Consider the following 27688-nt stretch of genomic DNA (forward strand, 5'->3'; position numbering starts at 1 on the left):
CAAACTTCACTGCCATAATGCCAGCATCTGTAACAATACACATAGTAGAAGCTCAGTAAACATTTGTTGTTAAGTGTATATCTTCAAGGAATTTTCAAGCTAATAGGGAAGCCCTTATAAAACATTGCAGTAAGTCCTGAGATAAAAGGAAGTATGCTGAACATTACAAGCATTTCTACTAGATTTTAGAGTTTCCATATTCTGCTTTTACCTTCTTCAGCGCTCATTGAACAAGGCAATAAACTTCGTAATGCCATGGCGGTTTCGGCAATGAACTCAAACCCAGATAATACCATGTTGTTGGATGAAGCTCATCCATCAGTAGAAGAAGATTTTCTTAGAACATCAACACGGTAAGTTACCCTTACACTTAATTTCTTAATAACTTTTTAAAATTTTTATTAATAAAACCAACCAACATACAATATGAACATTCTTTTTTTATCACAGTTATATATTCATCGTCATAATTTAGAATATTTGCTCAATTCAGAAAAAGAAAACAGAAAAAAATTCATACATACCATAGCCCTTACCCCTTCCTTTCATTGATCACTAGCATTTCAATAGACTAAATTTATTTTAACATTTGTTCCCCCATATCTATTTATTTTTAATCCATATGTTTTAGTCATCTCTCCATAAGGTAGATAAGTACCATAAAGTACTCATCCCATCCTCCAGTTCACTAATCCTATCTTCTACCTCTTGAAATCTGACATTGTAGGTTTCCATTGTTTTTTTCATCTCTTCTACTGTGCCTTTCATTCCCATAAGTTCTGTGATTTGTTTTTTCAGACTTTCGATTTCTTCTTTTTGTTTATTCCTTGCACTCTTTATATCCTCCCTCAATTCACTGATTTGATTTTTGATGAGGTTTTCCATGTCTGTTCAAACATTCTGAATTAATTCTTTCAACTCCTGTATCTCATTTGAATTGTTGGTTTTTTTCTTTGGGCCGTATCTTCAGTTTTCCTAGTATGATTTGTTACTTTTTGCTGGCGTCTAGGCATTTAATTACCTGAATTAGTTTATTCTGGAGATTATTTTCACCTTTTTTTAGCTAGGATTTTCTTGCTAGATGACTTTGTTGTCTGTCTGTTCCTTGACATTCTGTTCAGCTTATTATGGACCTCTAGCTTAGGTTTTGTTTATCAGATCAGAATTTTTCAGTTCTTGTTTTCTTGTTTCTTGCCCTGCCTGTATGGTGCTTTTTTACCCCACTTAGGAGGGTCTGGTTAGGTATTATAGACCCCAGCCAGATTTTCCCAGACCAAACTGGCCTTCTGTCAGAAGCAAAGAGTCACCTGCATCAGTTTTTCCTGAGGGTGAGATCCAGCAGATTGAAAGTCTTTCTTATGAAGCCTCTGGACTCTCCATTTTTCCTATCCTGCCCAGTATGTGGCACTTGTCTGCCTGCAGGTCCCACCAGCACAAGGTGATGTGGTACCTTTAACTTCAGTAGACTTTCCCTGCTGGGGGTGTGGTGGAGACAGAGGAGAGGTTGTAGTCTGGTTTTAATCGCTTCATTTTTCCAGATCTTGGGGTCTGAACTCCTTGAGGGAGGGATTCCACATAAGATGGGCCCCACCCCTCTCCTGGGGAAGGCACAGGCTCCAGATGAAGACCCAAACAAGCTAAATTTGCCTATGCCACGGCAGTGGAGCCCAAGAAACCTTGCAGGTGTATCCAAAGAGCTGTAGAAACAAAGCCACCACAATGAAAGAGAAAAATCCCTGAGAGCAGGACCCCGTTCCTCGGGGATGCCAGTCAGGAGCTTAAGTTGGTACATTGCTCTGTGTATCTCCAGGTCCTATGTGCCCCCTCCTTTCCTCCAGGGCCCAGACCTTTTCAAATCCAAAACTCCTCTGTGTTTTTTTTTCCTTTTTCCGTTAGCCCTGCCCATTCTGTGCTGGGGCAAAAACCAGTGACCTCTGCTTTTACTTGAGATTCAGCTGAGCTGAGGGCTTATTTTTAGTAGTCAGAATTTGTTAATTAATCCCACAATTGGAGTTTGATTGCGCTCAGCCCCTGTTGCTGGTAAACTCTCTTTCCTTTCCCCTCTGGGAAGCAGCCTGTGGGGGAGGGGCACCAGCTTCCATGGTTTGGGGGACTCATGGTTCTGGGTGGGCTTGCAGCCAGTCCAGCTGGTCCAGAATGTATGTTGTGTGTCCGGTCACTAACTCAGCAGTTTTCTGTACTGTTCCTGGCTATTTACTAGCTGCTTTGGAGGAGGAACTAAATCCAACACTTCACTAAGCCACCATCTTAATTCGTTAATGACTTTTAACCTGTGTTTTTCTGTCATGTTATGGAATAAATAATCTTAGAAATGTTCAGCAAATAATTCTTAATATGGTAAAATAGAAGCCTAAAATATGAATTAAGATAGTCAAAATCTAGTCCTAGGGCTGGCATTTCCTAAATGGGTAAATGTGTAAATTCTTTGAACTCTCTGAATTTGCATTCTTTTATGTAAAATGGAGATATTCTTTTCTTCTTATATCACAGAAATGAATTAAGATTTTAGTGTGAGAAAGGGCTTTGTGAATTGTAAATTTTACAAATATCTAAAGCTGTTTAAAGTATATTACATTTTCAGTATTGGGTCTACTCCATCTATCAACTCATAGCTCAGTTTATTATGATTTATATTTTTCCCGTCTGAGTAACTGATTATTTTTCCAAACCTTAGAATCAGAGCCAAGTCTAGGGATCAGTTTAAAGGCAACATTCAAGATCATATTCTCCCTCCGACTGAGAATACATTTTGGAAACATGACATAAGAGCTGATTCTAGAGCCATACAGCTGCTATTAGGCAGGTAAGAGTTACTAAGTAGCGTTCTTCTTTTAAATTCTTCCTCCAATTCATTGTGTACATCATTTCTTTGTATGTTTCGTAATCTTTTGTTGAAACTTGGACATTTTGGTATTTTAATGTGTTATTGCTGGAATTTAGACTCTGAGCTGTCTGTCTGTTAAGCTAGTGTTATGACAGATCTTTGAATGTCAGGAACTAGCTAGAATAAGAAAACACCTTTCCCAGTCTTTGCAAATTGTCCTGAGCAAGTGCTCTCCCTCAGAGCTTAACCTACAGTGAGTTTAGAAAATAGCTTGAGCAAAGGTGTAGTGCCTTCCCTGGTCCTTTCTGTGTATATGCCTTGTCCTTGAAATGTATGTGTGATCCTAGGAATTCCCCAGCATGGATCGGAATATCCCCTCATCCATAGGAAATGGCATTTCCTCGCATTCCCAGGCACTAAACTGTGAGTTCCACAGCCAGCGATCCTGTGCCCTAAGCAGCGTCCATTTGACTGTTCTACAGCATTCTGTAGGAGAGATTTGTGAGCTTCCTTCTTATACGCAGGGCAAGTTCTGGAACAGTAAGCCCATGACCGGTGTCCTGGCTCAATCCTTCAAGCTGCCACCACACAGTGTGGCCTAGACATACATGTTCCTAGTAAGTGCACAAGGATACACTGCTTATTCTAGAACCAGAGTTTTTCACTGAGAGTATGTACTGGTTCCAGGATAGGAGATAGGGGAAGAACCAGCAAGCATGCTTGCCCTGTCACTGCAATCCTTTAATTGTTTTCTGGATCTTTGAGAAAGATGTCTCTGCGAGTCCTTGCATGTTGTTCAAAGCTTCTGTGGGGGCATGGAGCCCTGGAGTTTCTCACTGTGGCATCTTGATTGGGGCAGGTCATTGTGGACATTAGCAGATTCATCTTCCTAAAGCAATACTTCTTAGAATAACCAAATCATTCCCTCTTCCTTGAACTACTCCTCATTGCCTACTAAATAAAACACTATCTTTAGCCTTGGCTTCTGTTTCTATTCTTATCTTCTCTTTTCCCAATAAAAGTAATATCATGGTATAATGAAAAAAGAGTAGATTTTAGGCAGACAGAAGTCGAAGTCCAGAGTCTATCTCTTATTAGCTCTGTACCCTTAAGCAAATATTTCTGCAGCACAGAGTGGTCATTAAAATTGGAATTATATATAACCTTGAAAAATTGTTGTGAGAATAGAAATGATAAACATAAAATACTAACATTATGCTTGATGTATAGTAGGTATTTAATAAGTGGTATTGTTACTATTATTGTTAATATTATTACTAGCATGTGCCCTTGAGCCAGGCTCACTGTTATCTCCTGAATAAAATACTATCCATATTATTTGTCTTGGAAGGGTAGTAAAGCATTGTAGTTAAAAGTAATATGTGAGAGAACAGGTATGTTTTGCAAACTCCAATTAGCTGCATTTGGCTAAAGTTTAGATTTCTTAGAGGTAAGTGGCAAGGCTACAGAATGATTTGGTATGGCTAATGTTAGGGTAGACAGAGTGAGTAGAGTTGTAATATGAAAAGTTAGTAAAGCCATATTTTGAAAGACTTTGAAATTATGTTAATGAGCTTAGACTTTTACTGGCTAATCCTCAAAAGTGTTTTGAGCAAAAGAGTAGAAAGATCATTCTAGCAATAGTATGGAAAAGCATTTGAAAAGGAAAGATGGGAAGGTATGTAAGGTATCTTTCCCCCTACTAGAGGTGGAAAAGTAAGAAAACAAAGGTTGAATTGACAGGACATCATGACTGATTAGTTGACTAAAGAGAGGGCAAAGAGTCAAAAAGACCCCTAGAATTTTTGCTGTAGTGACTCCATGGATTATAAAGATTAATTGATCCAGCAGTCTTTAGGCAAGAGAAAACCAAAAATTCAAGTACCCACTACTTTTTTTAAACCTCAGTAAAATGTTGATAAAATAATAGAAGAGACTTAAGTTTACAAGAACCTAAGAACCACTAAGAACAGCAATGAAAGATGTTAACAAAATTTTGGAAACCAGAAAGCAGATGAGTAAGAGTAATTGCGTTAGTCAGGGTTCTCTAGAGAAACAGAGCTGTCTGTAAATATGAAATTTATAAAGATATCTCATGCAAACATGGGAATGGAAGAATCCAAAATCCAGAGGGTAGTCTGTGAAGCTGGCGGCTCCAGTGAAGGATCTAGACAAACTCCACAGGAGAGGATTACTGACTGAAGAAGCAATGAAAGAGTCTCTTTTCACCCTTAAAAGCCTTCATCTGATTGGATTATTTCATTGTGGGAGACCTGCCTTCTTGGTCACAGATAGAATCAGCCACGGGTAGAATCAACTGAGTGTTGATTTAATATATCAGCCTTCCAGTTTATCAGCGAGCCACAAGATATCCTTGCAACAACGGTCAGGCCAGTGCTTGCCTGACCAGACAACGGGGCATAATCATTTGGCCAAGTTAGCACCAGAACTCCTAACCATCACAGTAACCAACCTATAAAAGTGCCAAAAGCTATACATACTCTGAGCTAGAAGGCCAACAATTTGATTGTAGAAGCCCAGAAAGAGGCAGGAATTAGAAACAGTATATATCTCTGAAGGCAGTGTCTGCATTTGAGGCTAAAAACACAAAGACTGGTTAAGAAAAATAGCAGCAGTTAGATCCTGCACCACTCTTGCTTCAAGACCTAGAGACTGTTAATGTAGAGGTTAGTCATGAGGCCTAACCTGCTTATGTTTGAATCTGAGCTCTGCTTCTCACTGGTGGTAAAACTTACTTAAGTTACTTAACCTTTTCTTCTGCAGTTTCCTCAAATGCAAAGCAGGCATAATAATATGTCTTATTTGAATGATAATATGTTCTATAGATTGAGTGAGTTAATTTCTATAAATTTAGAATACTGCCTAGCACAGAGTAACCTCCCAATAAATGTCAGCTATTATTATTATACTACTCTCCTCAACTCGCAGAACCAAGAGACTGTCAATCCCTCACCCATATGAATGACTAAAAGTTTGTTCTTTGTAGAGTTATAGTTAGCAGATCTCTAGAGTCAATGATATCAAGCCCAACTGTGAGGGTAGGGCTACAATGGCCTCTAAGTGTTCAAGTGAAAGAAAGACTCATAGGTCTCTCACTTTAAATCAAAATTTTAGAAATTATTAAGCTCAGTGAGGAAGGCTTGTTGAAAGCCAAGATAGCCCAAAAGTTAGGCCTTTTGCACCAAATGGGTAGCCAGTTAATGAATGCAGAGGAAAAGTTCTTGATGGAAACTAAATGTGCTACTTGACTGAAAACATGAAAACAGCCTTATTGCTGATCCAGAGAAAGCTTTAGCTGCTAGGATAGAAGATTGAACGAGGCACAAAATTCCCTTAAGCCAAAACCTGATCCAGAGCAAGGCCCTAACTCTCTTCAGTTCTATGAATACTGAGAAAGGTAAGGAAACTGCAGAATTGTTTGAAGCTAGCAGAGATTGTTACATAACGTTAAGGAAAGAAGCCATCTGTGTAAAATAGAAGTGCAAGATGAAGCAGCAAGTGCAGATGTAAAAGCTGTAGCAAGTTATCCAGAAGACCAGCTAAGATAATTGATGAAGATAATTACATTAAACAAAAGATTTTCAGTGTAGACAAAAAAAGCCTCATATTGGCAGAAGATGCCATCTATAACCTCATTGCTGGAGAGATGACAATACCTGGCTTCAAAAGACAGTTGACTGTCTTATTAGGGGCTATTTGCAGCTGGTCACTTGAACTTGAAGTCAGTGCTCACTTACCATTGTGAATATCCTAGGGCCCTTAAGAATTACGCTTAATCTACTCTGTCTATGCTTTATAAATTGAAAAATGTAGGCTAGATAACCCTGCATGTGTTTATAATATGACTTATTGAATATTTTAAGCCCACTGTTAGGACCTACTGTTCAGAAAAAACTGATTATTTTTAATATATGACTGCTTCATTTGCAATGCACCTGGTTACCCAAGAGTCAAGATGTACAACAATGTTGTTTCATGCCTACTAACATAACATGCATTCTACAGCCTATGAATCAAGGAATCATTTAGATTTTTAAAGTCTTATTTTTGAAGATGTACATTTTGTAAGGCATTTATCTGATAGATCTAGGCAAAAGTCAATTGAAAATCTTCTGGAAAGGATTAACCATTTTTTTTTTTTTTTTTTTTCACTCAGTAATTCTTAACATCATCACATAGATGCATGATCATTGTTTCTTAGTACATTTGCATCAGTTTAGAGGAACTAGCAACACAACAGAAAAAGATATAAAATGTCAATATAAAGAAAAGAAATAAAAGTAGTAGTAATAGTAAAAAACAACAACAACAAACAAACCAACAAGCAAACAAAAACAAAAAAAAACCCTATAGCTCAGATGCAGCTTCATTCAGTATTTTAACATGATTACTTTACAATTAGGTATTATTGTGCTGTCCATTTTTGAGTTTTTGTATCTAGTCCTGTTGCACAATCTGTATCCCTTCAGCTTCAATTACCCATTGTCTTACCCTGTTTCTAACTCCTGCTGAACTCTGTTACCAATGACATATTTCAAGTTTATTCTCGAATGTCCGTTCACAACAGTGGGACCATACAGTATTTGTCCTTTAGTTTTTGGCTGGATTCACTCAGCATAATATTCTCTAGGTCCATCCATGTTATTACATGGTTCACAAGTTTATCTTGTCTTAAAGCTGCATAATATTCCATCGTATGTATATACCACAGTTTGTTTAGCCACTCTTCTGTTGATGGAGATTTTGGCTGTTTCCATCTCTTTGCAATTGTAAATAACGCTGCTATAAACATTGGTGTGCAAATGTCCGTTTGTGTCTTTGCCCTTAAGTCCTTTGAGTAGATACCTAGCAATGGTATTGCTGGGTCGTATGGCAATTCTATATTCAGCTTTTTGAGGAACCGCCAAACTGCCTTCCACAGTGGTTGCACCCTTTGACATTCCCACCAACAGTGAATAAGTGTGCCTCTTTCTCCGCATCCTCTCCAGCACTTGTCATTTTCTGTTTTGTTGATAATGGCCATTCTGGTGGGTGTGAGATGATATCTCATTGTGGTTTTGATTTGCATTTCTCTAATGGCCAGGGACATTGAGCATCTCTTCATGTGCCTCTTGGCCATCCGTATTTCTTCTTCTGGTAGGTGTCTGTTTAAGTCTTTTTCCCATTTTGTAATTGGGTTGGCTGTCTTTTTGTTGTTGAGTTGAATAATCTCTTTATAAATTCTGGATACTAGACCCTTATCTGATATGTCATTTCCAAATATTGTCTCCCATTGTGTAGGCTGTCTTTCTACTTTCTTGATGAAGTTCTCTGATGCACAAAAGTGTTTAATTTTGAGAAGCTCCCATTTATTTATTTCCTTCTTCAGTGTTCTTGCTTTAGGTTTAAGGTCCATAAAACCACCTCCAGTTGTAAGATCCATAAGATATCTCCCAACATTTTCCTCTAACTGTTTTATGGTCTTAGACCTAATGTTTAGATCTTTGATCCATTTTGAGTTAACTTTTGTATAGGGTGTGAGAGATGGGTCTTCTTTCATTCTTTTGCATATGGATATCCAGTTCTCTAGGCACCATTTATTGAAGAGACTGTTCTGTCCCAGGTGAGTTGGCTTGACTGCCTTATCAAAGATCAAATGTCCATAGATGAGAGGGTCTATATCTGAGCACTCTATTCGATTCCATTGGTCGATATATCTATCTTTATGCCAATACCATGCTGTTTTGACCACTGTGGCTTCATAATATGCCTTAAAGTCAGGCATCGCGAGACCTCCAGCTTCGTTTTTTTTCCTCAAGATGTTTTTAGCAATTCGGGGTACCCTGCCCTTCCAGATAAATTTGCTTATTGGTTTTTCTATTTCTGAAAAATATGTTGTTGGGATTTTGATTGGTATTGCATTGAATCTGTAAATCAATTTAGGTAGGATTGACATCTTAACTATATTTAGTCTTCCAATCCATGAACACGGTACGCCCTTCCATCTATTTAGGTCTTCTGTGATTTCTTTTAACAGTTTTTTGTAGTTTTCTTTATATAGGTTTTTTGTCTCTTTGGTTAAATTTATTCCTAGGTATTTTATTCTTTTAGTTGCGATTGTAAATGGGATTCGTTTCTTGATTTCTACCTCAGCTTGTTCATTACTAGTGTATAGAAAAGCTACAGATTTTTGAATGTTGATCTTGTAGCCTGCTACTTTGCTGTACTCATTTATTAGCTCTAGTAATTTTGTTGTGGATTTTTCTGGGTTTTCTACATATAGTATCATATTGTCTGCAAACAGTGATAGTTTTACTTCTTCCTTTCCAATTTTGATGCCTTGTATTTCTTTTTCTTGCCTAATTGCTCTGGCTAGAACTTCCAACACAATGTTGAATAATAGTGGTGATAGTGGACATCCTTGTCTTGTTCCTGATCTTAGGGGGAAAGTTTTCAATTTTTCCCCATTGAGGATGATATTAGCTGTGGGTTTTTCATATATTCCCTCTATCATTTTAAGGAAGTTCCCTTGTATTCCTATCTTTTGAAGTGTTTTCAGCAGGAAAGGATGTTGAATCTTGTCAAATGCCTTCTCTGCATCAATTGAGATGATCATGTGATTTTTCTGCTTTGATTTGTTGATATGGTGTATTACATTAATTGATTTTCTTATGTTGAACCATCCTTGCATACCTGGGATGAATCCTACTTGGTCATGATGTATAATTCTTTTAATGTGTTGCTGGATACGATTTGCTAGAATTTTATTGAGGATTTTTGCATCTGTATTCATTAGAGAGATTGGTCTGTAGTTTTCTTTTTTTGTAATATCTTTGCCTGGTTTTGGTATGAGGGTGATGTTGGCTTCATAGAATGAATTAGGTAGTTTTCCCTCCACTTCGATTATGTTGAAGAGTTTGAGGAGAGTAGGTACTAATTCTTTCTGGAATGTTTGATAGAATTCACATGTGAAGCCGTCTGGTCCTGGACTTTTCTTTTTAGGGAGGTTTTGAATAACTAATTCAATCTCTTTACTTGTGATTGGTTTGTTGAGGTCGTCTATTTCTTCTTGAGTCAAAGTTGGTTGTTCATGTCTTTCCAGGAACCTGTCCATTTCTTCTAAATTGTTGTATTTATTAGCGTAAAGTTGTTCATAGTATCCTGTTATTACCTCCTTTATTTCTGTGAGGTCAGTAGTTATGTCTCCTCTTTCATTTCTAATCTTATTTATTTGCATCCTCTCTCTTCTTCTTTTTGTCAATCTTGCTAAGGGCCCATCAATCTTGTTGATTTTCTCATAGAACCAACTTCTGGTCTTATTGATTTTCTCTATTGTTTTCATGTTTTCAATTTCATTTATTTCTGCTCTAATCTTTGTTATTTCTTTCCTTTTGCTTGCTTTGGGATTAGTTTGCTGTTCTTTCTCCAGTTCTTCCAAGTGGACAGTTAATTCCTGCATTTTTGCCTTTTCTTCTTTTCTGATAAAGGCATTTAGGGCAATAAATTTCCCTCTTAGCACTGCCTTTGCTGCATCCCATAAGTTTTGATATGTTGTGTCTTCATTTTCATTTGCCTCTAGGTATTTACTAATTTCTCTTGCAATTTCTTCTTTGACCCACTTGTTGTTTAAGAGTGTGTTGTTGAGCCTCCATGTATTTATGAATTTTCTGGCACTCCGCCTATTATTGATTTCCAACTTCATTCCTTTATGATCCGAGAAAGTGTTGTGTATGATTTCAATCTTTTTAAATTTGTTAAGACTTGCTTTGTGACCCAGCATATGGTCTATCTTTGAGAATGATCCATGAGCACTTGAAAAAAAGGTGTATCCTGCTGTTGTGGGATGTAATGTCCTATAAATGTCTGTTAAGTCAAGTTCATTTATAGTAATATTCAGGTTCTCTATTTCTTTATTGATCCTCTGTGTAGATGTTCTGTCCATTGATGAGAGTGGTGAATTGAAGTCTCCAACTATTATGGTATATGTGTCTATTTCCCTTTTCAGTGTTTGTAGTGTATTCCTCACGTATTTTGGGGCATTCTGGTTCGGTGCGTAAATATTTATGATTGTTATGTCTTCTTGTTTAATTGTTCCTTTTATTAGTATATAGTGTCCTTCTTTGTCTCTTTTAACTGTTTTACATTTGAAGTCTAATTTGTTGGATATTAGTATAGCCACTCCTGCTCTTTTCTGGTTGTTGTTTGCATGAAATATCTTTTCCCAACCTTTCACTTTCAACCTATATTTATCTTTGTGTCTAAGATGTGTTTCCTGTAGACAGCATATAGAAGGATCCTGTTTTTTAATCCATTCTGCCAGTCTATGTCTTTTAATTGGGGAATTCAGTCCATTGACATTTAGAGTTATTACTGTTTGGATAATATTTTCCTCTACCATTTTGCCTTTTGTATTATATATATCATATCTGTCTTTCCTTCTTTCTACACTTTTCTCCATGTCTCTCTCTTCTGTCTTTTTGTATCTGACTCTAGTGCTTCCTTTAGTATTTCTTGCAAAGCTGGTCTCTTGGTCACAAATTCTCTTAGTGACTTTTTGTCTGAGAATGTTTTAAATTCTCCCTCATTTTTGAAGGACAATTTTGCTGGATATAGGAGTCTTGGCTGGCAGTTTTTCTCTTTTAGTAACTTAAATATATCATCCCACTGTCTTCTAGCTTCCATGGTTTCTATGTGTAGAGAAATCTACACATAGTCTTATTGGGTTTCCCTTGTATGTGACAGATTGTTTTTCTCTCGCTGCCTTCAAGATCCTCTCTTTCTCTTTGACCTCTGACATTCTAACTAGTAAGTGTCTTGGGGAACGCCTATTTGTGTCTAATCTCTTTGGGGTGCGCTGCACTTCTTGGATCTGTAATTTTAGGTCTTTCATAAGAGTTGGGAAATTTTCAGTGATAATTTCTTCCATTAGTTTTTCTCCTCCTTTTCCCTTCTCTTCTCCTTCTGGGATACCCACTACACGTATATTTGTACGGTTCACATTGTCCTTGAGTTCCCTGATACCTTGTTCAAATTTTTCCATTCTTTTCCGGATAGTTTCTGTTTCTTTTTGGAGTTCAGATGTTTCATCCTCCAAATCACTAATTCTATCTTCTGTTTCTTTAAATCTGTCATTGTAGGTATCCATTGTTTTTTCCATCTTTTCTACTTTATCTTTCACTTCCATAAGTTCTGTGATTTGTTTTTTCAGTTTTTCTATTTCTTCTTTATGTTCAGCCCATGTCTTCTTCATGTCCTCCCTCAATTTATCGATTTCGTTTTTGAAGAGGTTTTCCATTTCTGTTCGTATATTCAGCATTAGTTGTTTCAGCTCCTGTATCTCATTTGAACTATTGGTTTCTTCGTTTGACTGGGCCATATGTTCAATTTTCTGAGCGTGATCCGTTATCTTCTGCTGGCGTCTGGGCATTTAGTCAGATTTCCCCGGGTGTTCGACCCCACAGGTTGAAAGATTTTTCTGCGCAGTCTCTGGGTTCTGTTCTTCCTATCCTGCCCAGTAGGTGGCACACGTGGCACACGCCTGTCTGTGGGTTCCACCAGCGAAAGTTGCTGTGGGTCCCTCAACTCTGGAAAACTCTCGCCGTAGGGGAGGCCCGGCAACCGAAGCGTCCCGGAAGAATGCCAGCCGGCCCGGGGTTCCAAACGCGGGGAGGGTCGCCGGCTGTCGCAGCACAGGAGAGCGTCCGGCCAAACTAGCTAGTCGGCCCAGGGCACCAAGCGTGGCGGGAGGGCGCCAGCTGTCTCAGCCCGGGAGAGTGCACTGCTCCCAGCCGACGGGGGAGTCACGTGTTTGGAAGGGATCCCCCGGTCACTGTTCTCCGCAGTCTGGGGATTTCCGACCCAACTATCTCAGTTGTTCCGGGGGGCCTCGTGTGGTGGGGGCACCAGCCGCCGCGGCCTAAGGGGACCGCCTGTCCAATTCTACCAGCTGGCCTGGGAAGGTGGAAGGGAGGGACTCTGGTCGCTTGCTGTCCCACCCAGGAAAGCCCGTGCCCCTTGGTGATCTCACCGGAGCTGGTTCTCCCAGATAGTCAGCCGTTCCAGGATGGGGTACGCTGTCCCTTTGATTTCCCTCGTGGCTCCGGGAGCTGCTCTGTATTATCTCCACTCCCCCAGTAGTTGTTCTGGAGGAGGAAAGGTGAGGGCGGCAAGGCTGTCGAGGCTGGTGGCGGAGGAGCACGGTGAAAGCGGGGGAAGAGGGCACCGTGTTGGTTGGAGAGCAGCCGGAGCAGGAGGGGGAGGAGGGGGGTAGGGAGGTCGGGCGGCTCGGCTGCTGCGGGGCGCGTGCGCCGCGCGGCGGTCCGGCGGAGAGAGAGAGGGGGTAGGGAGGTCGGGCGGCTCGGCTGCTGCGGGGCGCGTGCGCCGCGCGGCGGTCCGGCGGAGAGAGAGAGGGGGTAGGGAGGTCGGGCGGCTCGGCTGCTGCGGGGCGCGTGCGCCGCGCGGCGGTCCGGCGGAGAGAGAGAGGGGGTAGGGAGGTCGGGCGGCTCGGCTGCTGCGGGGCGCCAGGATTAACCATTTTAAATGCCGTTAAGAATACAAGTTTTCTTAATTTAGAATGTGAATCCATTCTTAATGCCATTAAGAACATTTGTGATTCATGGAAGGAGTTCAAATTATCAACATTAACAGGAGTTTGGAAGAAGTTTATTCTGATCCTCTTGGATAAATTTGAGGGGTCCAGGAGTTATGTGGAGGAAGTAACAGCAAACGTGGTAGAAATAGCAAGAGAATTAGAATTAGAAGTGGAGCCTGAAGATGAGATTGATTTGCTGAATCTTATGATAAAATAAGGACAAAATAAATAAATAATGGGGGTGGGGATAAGGGGTAAAAGAAAAAATTGGGTAGAATGCAATACAAATGGTCAGTGAGAGAGGGGGTAAGGGGTATGGGATATATGGATTTTCTCTTTTGTTATTTCTTTTTATGGAGTGATGCAGATGTTATAAGGATGATCCTAGTGATGAATACACAACTATGTGATGGTTTTTTAAAAATGGGCAAAGGACTTAGATGCATATTTCTCCAAAGATTTACTGATAACCAATAAGCACATGGAAAGATGCTCAACATCTTTGGCCATTAGGGAAATGCACATTAGAACCACACTAAAACCCTGCCTTGATCAAGATGGTGAAGTGAAATGCTTCAGGGCTCATCTGCCCTCAGAATCTTTCAATAGCCAGCAAGAACTGGCAGAAATACTCTTCTGAAAGCTCCAGAAAGCACTTTGAGGACTGTAGTAACAAGACTAGCATTGAATCACAAAAAGCCTTTTAGCCCTTCCCTCACCCATCACCAGCTCAGCACACAGCTGGCCCAAAGCTCACTGTTGCCAGTTCTAGAGGGAGCAGAGTAACCTTCATGCACATATTGGAGCATATATGTCTGGCCCAATCTGCCTGATGGTGTCCTGAAGAACTTTCAGTCCTAGAACGCTTTCCCTGCATATGAAAGGCAGCTCATGGAGCACCCGTACAGAATGCTGGAGGTGGGGGGGAGCAATAAAGTGGCTGCCCGGGGAAAGGGAATACAGGCTGTAGGATATACAGTGCCCGGGATCATGAAGAAATTCTTTCCTAGGGAAGAGGGGACATTCATATCCCGTAGGGTCACATGCACATGCCCAAGACAAGATGCATGCTCCTAGTTTGCTAAGGCTGCTGGAATGGAACACACCAGAGATGAACTGACTTTTAATAAAGGGATTAATTTAGTTACAAATTTACAGTTCCACAGAGGAAAGGCAGCTAGCTTTCATCTGAGTTTTTCTGTCATGTGGTGAGGCATGTGGCAACATTTGTTGGTCTTCCCTCTTGGCTTCTGAGTTCCAGTGGATTTCCCCAGGACGATTCCTTTCAGCATTCCCAGACATCTGGGTCTGAGCTCCATGGAGCTATGATGAACTCTCTTCTAATCTCTCTTTTAAGCCTCCAGCTAATTCAGTTAAATGTTACTCATTGTGGAAGGCATGCCCATTAGCCCACCACAGATGTAATCAGCTGTAGAAGAATTTCACATGCTGGTGATTTAAGTCCCCAGAAACAGAACAACTGGGCACTATCATCTAGCCAAGTTGACACTTAAATCTGACTATTACACATGGGCAGAAAGGGTCAAGGACACCCCTATGCTTTGACTGAGAGCTATTTTCTAAATTCATTGTATGGATAAGCTCTGAAGGAGAACACTGGCCCTGGTTAATCTGCAAATACTGGGGAAGGGTGTTTTCTTTTTCTTTTCCTCCTCCCTTTTTTTTTAAATTAATTTTTTTTTGTTAGCTGGGGACACAATTAAAGCTCAGTCATAACACTAGCTAGATAGAAGCTTAAGGAACAAGATGCCTCAGAGTCTAAATTCCAGTGATAACACTAAAATATCAGAATGTCCAGATTTCAACAAAAGATTATAAAACATACTAAGAAATAGGAAGTGATGGCCCAAGAAAAGGAAAAGATTAAAACAATAGAAACCATCAATGAGGAGGCCCAGACCTGTCACGTAGCAGAGAAACTTTAAAAATTGTCCTAAATATGCTTAAAGAGCGAAAGGAAAACATGGCCAAAAACTTAAGGAAATCAGGAGGAAGATAGATGAATACAAAGAAATGATAGAAATTATGAAAAGTAACCAGAACTAAAGATCATAGTAACAGAAATTAAAATGGCCTAGAAGAGTTCAACAGCAGATTGGAGCTGACAGAAGAATAGAATCTGTGAACACAAAGATAAGAAAATTGGAATCATCCAATAGGAGGAGCAGAAGGAAGAAAGAATGAAAAAAAGTGAACAGAGCCTGAAGAACCTGTAGGGCACCATCAAATGTACTGACGTATGCATTGTAGGAGTACCAGAAGGAGAAGAGAGAATATTCAAAGAAGGGCTGAAAACTTCCCAAATTTAATGAGACGTAAATATAAACAACCAGTGTGCTCAGTGAACTCCAAACAGGACATGCCCAAATAGATACACATGTCACAGTATATTATAAACAAGCTGTTGATTATAAAATAGAGAATTCTGAAAGTCATGAGTGAGAAGTACAAGGGAACCTCAAATAAGATTAAGTGCTGATTTCTCATTGAGAATCAGGAGAGCAAGAAGGCAATGGGATGACTGTTTAAAGTGCTAAAAGCAAAAACCTACAAACAAGAATTCTATATCTGCCAAAATTGTCCTTCAGTTTTTCATTCCCAGATATACAAATGCTGAGTTCTTCATTAGTAGACCAGCTGTAGAAGAGGTGCTAAAGGAAATTCTAAAGGTTGAAAGGAAAGGATACTAGACAATACATTGAAAGCACGTGGAAAAATAAAGATATGTGGTAAGAACAACAGGACTATGTATAAATGCCAGTATATCTGGGTAATAGCTCCATTTTTACTTCCTACGAGATCTATAGGGCAAATGCATAAAATGTAATAAGTGAATTGTTTTTAAATCATAATGTGTAAATATATAATTTGTGACAATAATACTGTAAAGGTGGGGGGATTAGAAGGTTATAGGAACATAGGTTCTACATACTATTGAAGTTAGGTTAGTATCAAAGCATATTAGTTTGTCACAGATTTAGGATGTTAAATTTGTAACTATAAGGAAAATATCAAAGAATATGCAATCTCATAGAGATAGAAATTACAGTATAGCAGGAGCAATGGGAAGTTAATGAGAAACAGTTGCATAATTTAGGTTTGAGGAGATGAGAAAGTTTTAGTAGTGACAAAATGGTGAGGGTACCAGCACATAGCATATGTGATTAATGCAACTGAATGGTTTGATTCAGGGTGGTTGAAGTGGGAAAGTTTATGTTCAATACGTAATCCTACAATAAAAAAACAAAAAAACCGAGGTTCTGGGCCAAGATAGCGGCTTAGGAATGTGCACATTTTAGTTCGTCCTCCAGAAAAACTACTTAATAACCAGAAACAGTACAGAACAGCTCCTGGGGCCACGTCAGTGACTGGACACACAGCGTACCCCAGTCTGGACCAGCTGGACCCCAGAACCATGAGTTCCCCAAGCCATGGCGCCTGGCACCCCTCCCCCACAGGCTGCTTCCCAGAGGGGAAAGGAAAGAGACTTTACCAGCAGCAGGGGCTAAGCCCAACCAAACACCAATTGTGGCATTAATTAGCAAATTCTGACTACTAAAAATAGGCCCCCTGCTCAGGAGAATCTGGTCAAAGTGGAAGTCATTCATTTTTGTCCCCCACTACTTGGCACGGGCCAAGGGGGCAGGGCTGATGGAAAAACGAAAAAAAAAAAGGAAGCAGAGGTTTTTGTGGCTGTGTTTCTACAAAGGTTTAACTGCCTTTGGATACAGCAGCAGGACTTCTCAGGCTGCAACTGCCCCAGGTATAGGCAGAAACAAGCTTGTTTGAGGGCTTGTCTGAAGCCTGTGCCTTCCCCAGGGGAAGGGTGAAGCCCAACTCAGATGGAATCCCTCCCTCAAGGAATTCACACACCAGGGCTTGGTAATTTGAAGCCATTAAAACCAGCCTACAACCTCTCCTCTGTCTCCACCATGCCCCCAGCAGGGAGAATCTGCCAAAGTTTAAAGATACTGCATCATCTTATGGTAGTGGGACCTGCAGGCAGACAAGCACCACATACTGGGAAGGCTAAGGAAAACAGAGTCCAGAGACTTTACAGGAAAGTCGGTCAACCTGCTGGGTCTCACCCTCAGGGAAAACCATCGCAGGTGACTCTTTCCTCCGGATAGGGGGCCAGTTTGGTCTGGGAAAATCCGGTTGGGGTCTAGAATACCTACGTAGACCTTCCTCAGCGTGGGAGGAAAAAGGCACCATACAAGCAGGGCAAGAAACAAGAGAACAAAAACTGAAAAATTCTCCTGTTAAACAAAACCTAAGCTAGAGGTCCAGAAAAAGCTGAACTGAATGTCAAAGAACAGAGAGACAACAAATTCATCTAGCAAGAAAACCCTAGGTAAAAGAAGTGAAAGCAATCTCCAGAATAAACTAATTAAGGTAATTAAATGCCTAGATACCAGCAAAAATTAACAAATCACACTAGGAAAATTGAAGATGTGGCCCAGTCAAAGGAACAAACCAACAATTCAAATGAGATACAGGAGCTGAAACAATTGATTCAGAATATACGAAAAGACATGGAAAACCTCATCAAAAACCAAATCAATGAATTGAGGGAGGATATAAAGAAGGCAAGGAAAGAACAAAAAGAAGAAACTGAAAGTCTGAAAAAACAAATCACAGAACTTATGGGAATGAAAGGCAAGGTAGAAGAGATTAAAAAAACAATGGAAACCTACAATGGTAGATTTCAAGAGGCAGAGGTTAGGATTAGTGAACTGGAGGACGGAACATCTGAAATCCAACAAGAAAAAGAAAATATAGGGGAAAAAATGGAAAAATATGAGCAGGAACTCAGGGAATTAAAGGACAATATGAAGCACACGAATATACATGTTGTGGGTGTCTCAGAAGGAGAAGAGAAGGGAAAAGGAGGAGGATAATTGATGGAGGAAATTATCACTGAAAATTTCCCAACTCGTATGAAAGATTTAAAATTATAGATCCAAGAAGTGCAGTGTACCCCAAAGAGAATAGATCCAAATAGATGTACTCCAAGACATTTACTAATCAGGATGTCAGAGGTCAAAGAGAAAGAGAGAATCTTGAAAGCAGTAAGAGAAAAGCAGTCAGTCACATGCAAGGGAAGCCCAATAAGACTATGTGTAGATTTCTCAACAAAAACCACGGGGGCAAGAAGACAGTTGGATGATATATTTAAATTATTAAAAGAGAAAAACAGCCAACCAAGAATTCTGTATCAAGCAAAATTGTCCTTCCAAAATGAGGGGGAAATTAAAACATTTTCAGACAAAAAAAATCACTGAGAGAATTTGTGACCAAGAGACCAGCTCTGCAAGAAATACTAAAGGAAGCACTGGAGACATACAAAAAGACAGAAGAGAGAGGTGTGGAGAAGAGTGTAGAAAGGAAGACCATGAGTAAAGGTAAAAAGAAGGAAAATTAGAATGGATTAGGGAACAGGACCCATCTATGTGCTGTCTCTACTCATGAGGGCAAGGACACAAACGAACATTTGCACACCAATGTTTATAGCAGCATTATTTACAATTACCAAGAGATGGAAACAGCCAAAATGTCCATCAACAGACGGGTGGCTGAACAAACTGTGGTATATATATATATATGTATATATACATGGAATATTAGGCAGCTGTAAGACAGAATACAGTTATGAAGTATGTAACAACATGGATGGACCTTAAGAACATTAGGCTGATTGAGATTAGCGAGAAACAAAAAGGACAAATACTGTATGGTCTCACTGGTATGAACTGACATTAGTGAATAAACTTGGAGAATTTCGTTGGTATACTGAATGAAGCTGCATGTGAGAATGATAGAGGGAGGAGGGCTGGGGGCACAAATGAAATCAGAAAGAAAGATAGACGACAAAGATTGAGATGGCATAATCTAGGATTGCCTAGAGTGTATAATGACAGTGACTAAATGTACAAATTTAAACAACGTTTTTGCGTGAGAAAGAGCAAAGGAATGTCATTACTGCAGGGTGCTGAAAATAGATGGTAATTAATATTTCAAAATTTTACCTTATGTGTGAGACTAAAGCAAAAAATGTTTATTTGGTACAAAATTTATATTTTGACTAGTCATTTCCTAATATAACTTATGTAAATAGCTTGGTTGAACAAACATAAGTACATGGAACCTTGGGTAGGACATGAGATTTTGTTGGTTTGTCCAGAGTGATGCCACGATGAAGCCCAGAGTGATTTGATCAGTGAGCAGAAAAGTATTTGCAAAGTCCCCTTTGGGGAATGGTGAGAACGGGGGAAAATTCAACTTCCCCAAGTTGAATTCTTGATACTCTCACAAGCAGTGTGGACAACCACAGCTATAGGCTGAGCCCCCAGTCTTGGGGTTTGTTCATAGGAAACTTAACCCCATAAAAGATAGGTCAAGCCTACTTAAAATTAGGCCAAAGAGTCACCCTCAAGAGAACCTCTTTTGTTGCTCAGATGTGGCCTCTCTCTCCAGCCAACACCACAAGCAAACTCACCACCCTCCTCCCGTCTGTGTGGGACATGACTCCCAGGGGTGTGGACCTTCCTGGCAATGTGGGACAGAAATCCTAGAATAAGCTGGGACTAAGCATCAAGGGATTGAGAAAAACCCTAGAATGAGCTGAGACCCAGCATCAAGGGATTAAGAAATCCCTCTCGACCAAAAGAGGGAAGAGTGAAATGAGAGATAGTGTCAATGGCTGAGAGATTCCAGAGTCGAGTGGTTATCCTGGAGGTTATTCTTACTCATCAAGTAGATATCACCTTGTTATCCAAGAGGAGATGGAGAGGCTGGAGGAAACTGCCTGAAAATATAGAGCTGTGTTCCAGTAGCCATGTTTCCTGATGATGATTGTATAATGAAATAGCTTTCACACTGTGACTGTGTGATTGTGAAAACCTTGTGTCTGATGCTCCTTTTATCTACTTTGTCAACAGATGAGTAGAACATATGGGATAAAAATAAATAATAGGGGGAACAAATGTTAAAATAAATTTAGTTTGAAATGCTAGTGTTCAATGAAAGGGTGGAGTAAGCGGTATGATACGTATAGTTTTTTTTTCTGTTTTGTTTTATTTTTCTGTTGTCTTTTTATTTCTATTTCTGAATTGATGCAAATGTTCTAAGAAATCATGATGATGATGAATATGCAACTATGTGATGATATTGTGAATGACTGATTATATATGTAGAATGGAATGATCACGTATTAAGAATGTTTGTGTTTCTTTCCTGAATTTTTTTTAATTAATAAAAAAAAATTCAGTTCAGGAAAAAAAAAAACAAATCCAAAGTATCTAAAGAGAAAACGACCATAAGTATAGTACATGATCTTCAGAAGGAACCAAAAAGGAAGACAAGAAGACTTAAAAGGATATTATTCCATACACCCTAGACAAAAATTAATTCAAAATGGCTTAAAGGGGTGGTGCGGTAGTGGCTCAATAGGCAGAATTTTCACCTGCCATGTCGGAGACTTGGGTTTGATTCCCGGTGCCTCCCCATGCAAAAAAAAAAAAAGAAAGAAAGAAAGAAAAAAATAGATTAAAGATCTAAATATAAGAGACAGTACCATAAAATTTCTAGAAGAAAATATAGGGAAACATCTTCAAGACTAGTAATAGGAGGTAGCTTCTTCAACTTTACACGCAAAGCACAAGCAACAAAAGAAGAAGTACGTAAATGGAAACTACTTAAAATAACAAACTTTGTGCTTCAAAGGATATTGTCAAAAGAATGAACAGGGAACCAACTTGATGGGAGAAAATATTTGAAAACTACATATTTAATAAAGATTTTATTCCCTGTGTATATAAAGAGATTATACAACTCAACAAAAAAAACAATCTAGTTGTAAAATGGGCAAAGGATATGAATAGTATATTGGAGCTGGTGGTTGTATACTTCGGATGGTTTGTAAGGTATGTGAATATATCTCAATAAAATTGCATTCAAACAAACAAACAAAACAAAAACAAGTATATATATATATTACTTCTTGCCTCCAATATACTAGAGCAGCTAGAAGGAAAAATCTGAGATGGTTTGGTAGCCCATGACAAACTCTGGTATCTGTTCTATAACTACTTGTTGAAGAGTGCTTTGAAAACTATTGCTTTTTTCTTTCTTTGCTTTGTGTATATGTTATATTATACAATAAAAAAAAGTTAAAAAGAAAACAAGGTATCATTGACCTTACTTATGAGAAACTTCAACAGAAAATGTATTGATAAAAAGACGGAGAGATAGTGCAAGTCATGGTGGCTCAGCAGACAGAGTTCTTGCCTGCCGTGCTGGAGGCCCAGGTTCATTTCCCAGTACCTGCCCATGTGAAAAAAAAAAAAGAGATAGATGAATTGATGAATAGTTGGAATGGTATGGCAAATCTAGCAAAATGTTTAAATTGGTGGATCTGGTTATTTTGGGGGATAAGGGTGTGTTTAAGTTCTCTGTAGTTAACTGGTTTATATTACGTTTGGCAATTCCTCAAAAAGTTATATATGGAACTACCATATGACCTGGCAATTCCCACAAGAATTATATATATATGCACCCCCAAACATTGAAAGCAGGAACTCAAATGTGGTATATACATACAGTAGAATGCTATTCAGCCACAAAAAGGAATGAAGTTTGGATACATGCTGTAACTTGGATGAACCTTGAAAACATTATGCTAAATGAAGGAAGCCAGTCAAAAAAGCCTATACCATATAATTCCATTTATTTAATATGTCCAAAATAGGCAAATCTGTAGTTGAATAATTAGATTAGTGGTTGATCAGAGCTGTAGGGATTATGGGAGTGGAATAAAAGTGATAGCTAAAGGCTACAGCTGTTCTTTTGAGGTGATGGAAGTGTTCTAAATTGACTGTTTTAATAGTTGCATATATCTGTGAATAAACTTATTCAGTTGTACATTTTTAAGTGAGTGAATTGTAATGCCATGTAAGTTATATCTCAGTAAATCTGTTTAAAAAAAAAAATCAGAAATCCAGCTTATTGAATGAAAAGACACACCAATTGCCCTAATCATGATATTTTCAGAATACTGTTCATGAGGAGATGATCTTAAAAGTTTCCAAAGAGTAAAACCAGTCATGTAGGCAGTATCAGAGATTGGAATGACATCAGATTTCTCACCAGCAACCCCAGAGTGGAGTTGATAAATGTCCTCAGAATATGAAGGAAAATTATTTTTGACCTAAAATTCCCTTCCCAAGGGTGACTGACGTTAGAGTCAAATTAACTTTTACTCAGAGTCTCAACAATTTACCTCTCTTATACACTATTCCTCAGAGGAAACATCAGGAGGACATCCTCTACCAAAAAAGCAATAAAGGAAGAAAGAGGAAGGCATGGAATTCAAGAAGTAGGAGTTACCACATAGAAGAGATAAAAGAAAGTTCAGTATGTATGTCATACTTAGAGAGCTAATCCATATCACAGTTGGACAGATGGCTTCAGTAAGGGCATTTCTAAGGGGTAGGAAAGTGGAATTTATTTTTATTTCCATATATGTTAGAATAAGTTGAGGAAGTTTTCATTTCTCTTTGAAAGTTTGGTAATGAAATAGTTGTAGGTACATGGAAAGCTAAAGAAATGAAATTAAAGGTAATTAGTAATTCAAGGAAAACTGTATGTTGTATAAGAAAGGAAATATAATAAATTATACTATACCTTGAAAATAATTTTGAAAAATAACAGTAATAAAAATTAGGAAGATGGGGAAAGGCAAATGTGTGTCCAAGAGTAATGGTGCAATAGTGAGTTTCATTTTTTGTAATAGGAAGTCAGTAGATAATTTAGAAGCATGAAAGATCAGAAATTAGAAGTACATATGTATTACTTAATGTGCTGGTTTGAAATGATGTATGTACCCTAGAAAAGCCATGTTTTAATCCTGATCCCATTTTGTAAAGGCAGCCATTTCTTCTAATCCCTATTCAGTATTGTATGTTTTGAAACTGTAATTAGATCATCTCCCTGGAGATGTGGTTTAATCAAGAGTGGTTGTTAAACTGGATTAGGTAGAGGCATGTCTCTACCCATTTGGGTGGGTCTTAATTAGTTTCTGAAATCCTATAAAAGAGGAAACATTTTGGAGAATGGGAGATTCAGAAAGAGCAGAGCAGACGACATAGCCACGAGAAGCAGAGTCCACCAGCCAACAACCTTTGGAGATGAAGAAGGAAAATGCCTCCTGGGGAGGAGCTTCATGAAGCAGGAAGCCAGGAAAAGAAGCTAGCGGATGATGCTGTGTTTACCATGTGCCCTTCCAGATGAGAGAGGAACCCTGACCATATTCACCAAGTGCCTTTCCAGATGAGAGAGAAACTCTGTGTTTGCCATTTGCCTTCTCACTTGAGAGAGAAACCCTGAACTTCATCGGCCTTCTTAAACCAAGGTATCTTTACCTGAATGCCTTAGATTAGACATTTCTATAGACTTGTTTTAATTGGGACATTTTCTTGGCCTTGAAACTGTAAACTAGGATCTGATTAAATTCCTCTTTTTAAAAGCCATTCTGTTTCTGGTATATTGCATTCCAGCAGCTAGCAAACTAGAACACTTAAAATTATGAAAATAATTGCCAAAAGAAACATCTAAAGAATTGAAAGTGATTGAGGAGTGCGCAGCTACTGCTTTCTTATTATAAGCCTTGTTGTCCTATTTGACTTTTGAAGTAGATATGGGGTTTTTTTTTATTTAAAAATATGTTTAATCTTGTATCTGATGCTCCTTTTGTCTACGGTATGGACAGATGAGTAAAAAATATGGATTAAAAATAAATAAATAATAGGGGAAACGAATGTTAAAACAAATTGAATATGTTGAAATACTAGTGATCAATGAATGGGAGTGGTAAGGGGTATAGAAAAAAAATAGGGGGAACAAAGACTAAAATATATTGGGTAGGTGGAAATACTAAGTGGTCAATGAGAGGGAGGGAGAAAGGGTATGGTATGTATGAGTTTTTTCTTTTTTCTTTTTATTTCTTTTTCTGGAATGATGCAAATGTTCTAAAAAATAATTAGGTGATGAATATACTACTATGTGATGATATTGTGAGCCATTGATTGTACATCATGTATGGAATGTTTGTGTTTAAGAATGTTCTTATTTGTGTGTTGTTTTTTTATTTGTCAGTTAAAAATTAATTAATTAATTTAAAAGAGATGTATGTTTAAGAAAGAAACGAAAAGGATAATGCTTATAATGTGCTTGTCTTGTGGACACATTCACACCCTTTTACTGTGTCATAGGAGAATAAATTTTTTAAAAAAATCAAGAAATGTAAATTTTTTTTAAAAAAGGTAGAAAGTAGAGGAGTATATACCAAACAGTGGAGAGCTCTGTAATTTTGTGTGTTTAAAGGAAACAAAAAGGAAGCAACTGATTAGAAAAAATTTGAATGTGTAAATATTAAATAAGAGAGTTTGTACAATAACAGGAAGAGAGTTTGAAAAGCCATGCTAAAAAGCTGCAGTGATGCCGAGTAATGTTGTTAGTTGTTGATATAGGTAATATACGAAATTGTTTTGACCTTTGAAAGAGAGTATGATTACCACAGATTAGTGGTTTTTCAACCAGGGTTAATTTTCTGCATTCTCCTCCCCACCATGGGACATTTGGTAATGTTTGAAGACATTTTGGATTGTAACAGTGGGGGAATGCTATTGGCAACTGATGAATAGAGGCCCAAGGACTGAAAATTCATGGGCTAGCCTCCCACAGGAAAGAATTATTGGCACAAAATGTTAATAGTGCTAATGTTTAGAAACTCTGCTTTAGAATAAGGAAAGAATGAAGGGAGGAAGGGAACATTTATTGAGCTTCTGCTTGTTTGAATATAGCAACATGATCTAATTTAAAGGTAGTGATTAGGTACTATTTTCAAGGGAGAAGGTATGGCAGCTAGCTTGAAGGGAAAGGAAAGTTGAAAGAATCAATAAATGAAATGTTTAGCACAGTGCTTAACCCATAGTAAATATTTAATAAAAATTATTGCTTTTGTTCTTAACAGATCTCCATTAAGAATGATTTAAGTTCATTAAGTGCTAGTCACTTTTTTTATTGTGAAAAATAACATATATACAAAAAAGCAATAAATTTCAAAGCACATTACAACAATTTGTTATAGAATATATTTCAGAGTTTGATATGGGTTGCAGTTCCATAATTTTAGGCTTTTCCTTCTGGCTGCTCTAAGACACTGAAGACTAAAAGAAAATCAATATAATAATTCAGGAGTCTTGCTCGTTTGTTAAGTCCTATCTACTCTTTTATAACTCTGCCTTCTCCTTTGATCTTTTTTAAATTATTATTTATTTTTTATTGATGTGTATTATATATTCACATACCAAGTAACCACCCCAAATGTATAATTAATGGTCCACAACATCATCATACAGCTGTGCATTCGTGATCACAATCAACTTTTTTTTTCTTTTTAGTGAAAAATATCATATACACAAAAAAATGCTACTCACTTTAAGAGAAACAAAAATGAAGGAAATATACATACAGTTAGCCCTCAAGGAGCTTATATTTTGAGAGAAAATGCAGTATTCATGCGGGGCCCTAAAATAAAAGGTAGAAAATAAAAATTGCTATTAGAAAAGATAACAAAATGATATGAATAAAAAAAAAAGAAAGTGCTCCCCAAAATTTTGAGATTATAGTTATTTGTGTTCTTATTCGTGTGTAAACTGTTTGTTAGTAGGATTTCTGTTTTACTTATTTCTTCATCCCCCATATAACTAATCTTGGCATAATTAATTGAAAGTACACACTTTTTTCCTGAATTAATGTGTTTATGAACTAGTCATTTTTTTTCACAAAACATTATGTAACATTTAAGTCATTGAATTATAGATCATTTATCTTTTATCTGCCTGCAAGAACATAAGCACCATAGGTATAAGGTTATATTAGCTTAGCCATCTATCATCCAGTACCTAGGATTATGTCTGACACATAGTGGGGTCTAATAAGTGTTTGTTGAATAAAGGAATGACATCACAATCACTGTAATGGTATGTTTTTGAATACTCACTTTTGCCATTGCAGAGGAGGGGGAAATATAATTTGTAAATATTAATCAGATAGTCTTTAAGATGACTCCTGTGTTTAACATTTCTTCTTCTGTGCTCAGAACTTAAGAAATTTTTCACTAAAGAAAGAATAGCTCAACTGAAACTTCTCTTGAAGTTCTCTGCTTTGTTTTTATTATCTCTGTAGTGCTGACTTATCCCAAGGTCATTCTTGGGATGGGCTTGGCTCTCCTCCAGATTCTCCATCTCCTGGCAGTGACGTGTATTGCAGCAGTGAACTAAATGACCCTCAGTATGACCAGAGTCTCCTGGAGAATTTATTTTACACAGCACCAGTAAGTCATTGAATCTGAAGCTTTGGGGATTATAGTACAAGAGTATTAACAATGTTAGCTGCAGGGATTAGCTGCCAAAATTAGCTGTACCAGTGTTATCACATGCCAGACAAAATGTTATGTCTTTTACATATCTTATAAAATCATAATGATACCCTTGAAGAGAAAGATGTTATCCTCATTTTACAGATGAGGAGAATGAGACTCAGAAACAGTAAGAGAGAATAAGTATTTTGTCCAAGGATATATACCAAGCTCATGTTAGAGCAGGATTCAAATTCAAGTCTACCTGATTTCAAAGCCTGTGTTCTTAATTAATCTATTATATTAATGTGTTCTTAATTAATCATATATATTATGTGACTTCCATAGAGCTCTTCTAAGGAAGAGCTGGTGTAGATGTACTCTCAGAATCACCCTTGACTGATGTCTATTCTAAATATTCCAGAAACCCTTAATATATTACAAATACCTCTACTAGACTGTAAGACAAGGTATTCTCTTTTCAAGCAGATATAGTTGTTTCAAAGTTCTTTCTTATATCAAGCCCTAATTTGTTTTATTCCTTGGTTTAGTAACTTCTAGAATACATATATAAGTTCAATCCCTCTTCCACTAATAATCATTTATATATGTGTGAAGATTGCTGCCGTATTCCTGATTTACCTTCTCCCTAGGTCAGAAATGATAACTGAAATACAAGTTAGTTTATACCAGCTCAGTGGTAAGACTGAGGACTACCAGAGTGCATTCAGAGGAAGCAGAACTTCCACATGAGATAGTAAGGAAAGAGCATCATGAGGAATAAAATATTTTAATTGAGACTTGGAAGATA

General features: G+C 38.1%; 1 protein-coding gene across 7 annotated transcripts in view; it reads left to right on the top strand.

Moving 5' to 3' along the window:
* Positions 1–27688, top strand: part of C2CD3 (C2 domain containing 3 centriole elongation regulator) — a 235253-nt gene that overhangs the window by 35118 nt on the left and 172447 nt on the right. For all 7 annotated transcript variants that reach the window (XM_077113600.1, XM_077113599.1, XM_077113596.1 and 4 more), the window contains exons 6-8: positions 221–353; positions 2696–2824; positions 26706–26853. In XM_077113600.1, coding sequence (XP_076969715.1) covers positions 221–353; positions 2696–2824; positions 26706–26853 — 410 coding nt within the window. The remainder of the gene's footprint in view (positions 1–220; positions 354–2695; positions 2825–26705; positions 26854–27688) is intronic.

The sequence above is a fragment of the Tamandua tetradactyla genome, chromosome 8 (assembly GCF_023851605.1).
Source record: "Tamandua tetradactyla isolate mTamTet1 chromosome 8, mTamTet1.pri, whole genome shotgun sequence".
NCBI lineage: Eukaryota > Metazoa > Chordata > Mammalia > Pilosa > Myrmecophagidae > Tamandua > Tamandua tetradactyla.